This window comes from Tupaia chinensis, unplaced genomic scaffold (assembly GCF_000334495.1).
Source record: "Tupaia chinensis unplaced genomic scaffold, TupChi_1.0 Scaffold000263_1, whole genome shotgun sequence".
Taxonomy (NCBI): domain Eukaryota; kingdom Metazoa; phylum Chordata; class Mammalia; order Scandentia; family Tupaiidae; genus Tupaia; species Tupaia belangeri.
This window is the reverse complement of record NW_006159743.1, coordinates 1,963,284-1,968,229: the sequence shown is the minus strand read 5'-3', so window position 1 is coordinate 1,968,229 and position 4,946 is coordinate 1,963,284. Positions and strand designations below refer to the sequence as shown.

General features: G+C 40.2%; 2 protein-coding genes across 2 annotated transcripts in view; one reads left to right on the top strand and one right to left on the bottom strand.

Annotated features, from left to right (window-relative positions):
* The window catches only part of LOC102500008 (hypoxanthine-guanine phosphoribosyltransferase-like), a 1,824-nt gene extending 833 nt beyond the window's left edge, over positions 1-991 (top strand). Inside the window, 1 exon segment of the mRNA XM_014588180.2 lies at positions 2-991. Coding sequence (XP_014443666.1) covers positions 2-556 — 555 coding nt within the window. The 3' untranslated portion in view covers positions 557-991.
* A 1,638-nt stretch (positions 992-2,629) lies between these two features.
* The window catches only part of LOC102500418 (uricase), a 41,281-nt gene continuing 38,964 nt past the window's right edge, over positions 2,630-4,946 (bottom strand). Inside the window, exon 8 of the mRNA XM_006149462.3 lies at positions 2,630-2,904. Coding sequence (XP_006149524.2) covers positions 2,830-2,904 — 75 coding nt within the window. The 3' untranslated portion in view covers positions 2,630-2,829. The remainder of the gene's footprint in view (positions 2,905-4,946) is intronic.

Below are 4,946 nucleotides of genomic sequence, written 5' to 3'. Positions count from 1 at the left end.
AGTGTTCATTCCTCATGGACTAATTATGGACAGGACCGAAAGACTTGCTCGCGATGTGATGAAGGAGATGGGAGGCCATCACATTGTAGCCCTCTGCGTGCTCAAGGGGGGCTATAAATTCTTTGCTGACCTGCTGGATTATATCAAAGCACTGAATAGAAATAGCGATCAATCCATTCCTATGACTGTAGATTTTATCAGACTGAAGAGCTACTGTAATGACCTGTCAACAGGGGACATAAAAGTAATCGGTGGAGATGATCTCTCAACTTTAACTGGAAAGAATGTCTTGATTGTTGAAGATATAATTGACACTGGAAAAACAATGCAAGCCTTGCTTTCTTTGGTCAGGCAGTATGATCCAAAGATGGTCAAGGTTGCGAGCTTGCTGGTGAAAAGGACCCCTCGAAGTGTTGGCTATAGACCAGACTTTGTTGGATTTGAAATTCCAGACAAGTTTGTTGTAGGCTATGCCCTAGACTATAATGAATACTTCAGGGACTTGAATCATGTTTGTGTCATTAGTGAAATCGGAAAAGCAAAATACAAAGCGTGAGGGTTCAAGTTGAGTTCAGAAACTTCCGAGTTCAGTGGCGTCCCACTGACATTGCCAGTAAAATTATCACACGTTCTGGTTCTGTGGCCATCTGTTTAACAGAGGTTTTTTGCTTGTCCCTTCTAAGAATTTTATCTGTGTCGTATTTTGGAAATGTCAGTTGCTGCATTCTTGTACTCTTTATTTGCACTATGAGTCTACAGATGATCAGTTCCTTCAGGTGAATTGTTGTTTGGCTTGTGAAAGGAAAAAAAAAATTCTTAAAGCCTACCACTATTGAATGAAAGTATTAAAATTATATCTGTAAGAGACATTTAAGAGAAGATGTATTGTTTTAATTGATATTTTAATTTTTCATAGTTAGGAAAGAATAAGTGATTGAATATTATTAATTATACCACTATGATATATTTAGAAAAGTAAGCGGTGGTTGGGTTTTGAGTTAGTGACCACATCTAACAGATTCTGTCCTGTTGAATAAACCTTTGTCCTGGAATTATTTTAGTAGTGTTCCAGTAATGTCGACCGTATTTTCTCACTTGTTTAGACTATTTCTAGCACCTTTGTTTTTAAGAAGTTTTTGCTATAGGCACGTGCACTTGCTGGAAAGACAGAGAGAGACAGAGAGACAAAAAGCGAGAAATCACCCCCTGAAGGGGGATGGCCACGCTGCAATCCTTTCTTTTCCATTCTCCTCTCGGGATCTTGGGCATGCACACACATGTGCCAGCGTGACTTTAAGCCGCCAGGTCCAGGACTCGAACTGCGGTTGACTACATGGGAGTCCAGCAACATAGCCAGTACGCTAACTACTGGTCCCTCTAGCGCCTTTTTGTCAATAGTTTGTCTTAAATGCAAATCAATAAATTTGAAAAAAGGTTAAAAATAAAGGGCAGGATATGTATTACATTCAACAAACATTTAAAACACATAGAAATTCGATGTACCAGGCACAAATACTATCACAGCACTTTAAAAACATTAACTCATCGGACCAGCAGTGTGCATCTTTAAATCATAAATTATGTTTATTTTTCTCATAAGAACAATAAATGTTCATATTTGGAAGATTCAAAAAAGTACAAAAAGTAAAATTCACTCTAATCTCATCATCCAGATCACTGATAATTTTATATATATATACTCTCCAGGCTTGTTTCTATATGTATATTTATTCATAAGTATATTAACATTTATTAAATGTGACTCACTGTGCCAAAGGGATGTATCATTTAAAGAAAAACAACTGGGGCCTGCAGACATGGTGGTTAAGGGTGCTGGGCTCCCACACGACCGACCACAGTCTGATCCTGGACCTGCTGCCTTGCTTTCTTACTTTCTCTCTCTTTCTCTCACTCTCTCCCTCTTATTCTGTCCCTTCCTGATCAAAAGAAAAAAAAAAAACAGAAATAATTTATACTTTCTTTCAAAAACCTAATGTAAATTTTTCCCAAGGGTTATAAAAGTCATAAAATCAATACCTTAACATCACAAAAATATTATCAGAGTAGAAATAAAGTATCAATGATACATATGCTAGAGCATTCTTACAAGGTCAGATATTTGGTTTAATTTAAATCACGATGGGCATTTTAAAATATTTTATTGCATTTTCTGCATTTCCCAGTTGGACAAAACCAATATTTGCTTCTTAAACTTGTGTACCAATTCATTCATAATTATTTTCTTTTTCTTTTTTTTTTTTTCCTAAGAGAGATTTTCACAATAGGGCACATGAGCTCACCAGGGAGACAGATAGACAGAAATCACCCCCCGTGGGATGACCACACTGCACTCTCTTCTCCTTCACTTTCCTCTCAGGATTTTGGGCATGCACACATATGCACCCAGAGTGAGTTTCAAGCCACCCAGTTTGGGACTTGAACTGCGATTGGCCATGTGGGAGTCTGGTGAAGCAACCGTTATGCCATCTACTGGTCCCATGATTATTTTCTTAATGAATTGATTCTAAAGCTTCTCTAAAATAGGAAGGCCCAAGAAAACAAAAAAGAAATATTTATCTGTGATTGTTTTAATCGTGCTCAACATTTTAAAGTAAACTATATCCACAAAGTATGTTATAATTACTAATAAAGTGATCCACCAAATGATTTGCTGAACTAGCTGTGGAGGAAATAAATTACTTCAGATGTGAGAAAAATGAACACTATAAATCAATATACTAGGTTAAATTTTTGCATGGCTACACACTGGAATCTCCAGCATCACAAATGGCTTAACGAATTCTTTAGCTGAAAGTGTACTCCACAACATCACAGCCTTGAAGATAGCTTCCTCTTGACTGTACCGGTAATTTTGCCATAGGGATTATCTAATGGCAGCAAGACCTGTAGAAAAATCACGTAGTATTAATAATTTCAGAGACATTAAGACAGCCCTCTTCTTTCTACGAATCAATATTAAAACAACAACAAAAACAACAGCTTATTAAATAAGAAAAGGTATATAGCCTCTAATAAAATTACTTCAGGTATGGTAATAGCCTTTTTTTTGGTAATAGTTTAGAAATCAGTTCATTTTCCAGAAAATTAAAGTTCTTAAAGAATTTTAATCATTGAAATATGTTTTTAAATGTATTACACACCCCTGCTTTTTAAATAGAGCACAGTGAACACAATTTGACCTTTTCTTGGTGACTGACATAGGGCATCAGTCACTGTCTGGTGTTGTAACACCACTGTGCCCTCAGCAGTATCTAAGGCCCTCAGGGCTGTTGGCCCCTGTTGGCCGGATGCTAAATGGCTCCAGACAGTTGTGCTTTTAGAGTTCTTCCATCTTCCTGCCCTGTCATTTGTCACAGCTCTGCTATGATCAGTGTGTCCAACTTGCTGTTTCTCACATGTTGGCTTCACTTTTGTATAAACTTGTGGATGAGGGCCTAGAGTGGCTCCAGCCATCTCCAAAGCACAGACACAGACATAGGGGCTGCTGGTTCAGCTACTCAGGTGCCTTGACACAGAGTACTGGCCCAGTGGTACTGGTCATCCCACTTTCCAGCCCCTGTTTGAGCTCCAGGAGGAAGCTGCGTTCTGACTTCTTAGAGGGAGGGACCTGGGGCCTTAGCCAACCAACAAGCCCTCAAGCTGGGACTAGGGCAGCCCTGTGTCATCAGGACGCCCTGGAGAGACTGTGTTTTCTCTATCTGGGGTCCAGACCTAAGCTCTGCTCTGGTCGTGGCACTTGACTCTTTCTTTTCAGGGCCATTTGTTTTGACTCTGGTGGGCATGGCCAAGATTACTCTTAAGTCCCTCTCCTAAGTAAACTATATCCACGAAGTATGTTATAATTACTAATAAGGTGATCCACAAAATGATTTGCTGAACTAGCTATGGAGGAAATAAATTACTTCGGACGTGAGGAAAATGAACCTCTAGAAGGTAATCATTTACAAAAGGCTTTGCATTCTAATTAATGGCATTCTGGTAATCCTTTCCTTCCTCTGAAGTAAATAGGTCTGCTCCTCTTTTCAGCTGGACTAAACATGAAGGAGACCAAGGTCACTGCCCTGCAATCAGGACTCCAGATCACCTATATTGGGAACCTAAGCATGACTTTCATTTCCTAAGCACTGCTCCCCACCCCTCACCCAACCCTCTCATCTCTACCGGCAGCTGATAGTGGTGCACAGTCTAGTGGAGTCTGCCAACAGGATTTGCAGAACAGAAACAAGATACCTGGCCAGACTGTGAGGTTCTTGGGTCAGCAGGTCCAGAAAGCAAGACCTTCTGGAGACCCCTTCATTGGCCCTTATTCATTCAATGACAGAATTCCACAACAGCAGAGCCATGCAAATAGATGGCCTTTTCCTGTCTCACTGCCTACCGATAATGAAAGAAGTCACCCAAAATAGTGTTTGTTAGATTCTAGAGATCTGGGGGAGGATGGATCAAAGTAAGAAATTCTATCATTTTAAAAGCAGTCCAAGAGGGAGAGACAGTTCTGATCTCCCATGAACTGATCACGATGGCCTGCTATAGGACTTCAGGCTGTCTTGTCAGATTTGCTGAGTGGTCTAAGCTTCTGCTATGGCAAAAAAATAAAAGAGAAGAAAAGAAAAAAATCAAGGTAAGAACTTTTTCTAAGACAAAAGTTTCCTTTCAAAAGTGAATTTACTCTTGCCTTCTCTCATTGCAATCATCTTTTCTGTATGAGTTGAATGCTACTGAACTGACTACTTAATCAAAAAGTTGAGGGGACGGGAACCAGCAGTTAGCGTAATGGCTATGTCGCTGGACTCCCATGTAGTCGACCACGGTTCGCATTCCGGACCTGGTGGCTTAAAACTCACGCCGGGAGCGTGTGTGTGCATGCCCAAGATCCCGAGAGGAGAATGGAGGAGAAGGGATTGCGGCGTGACCATCCCCCCTGG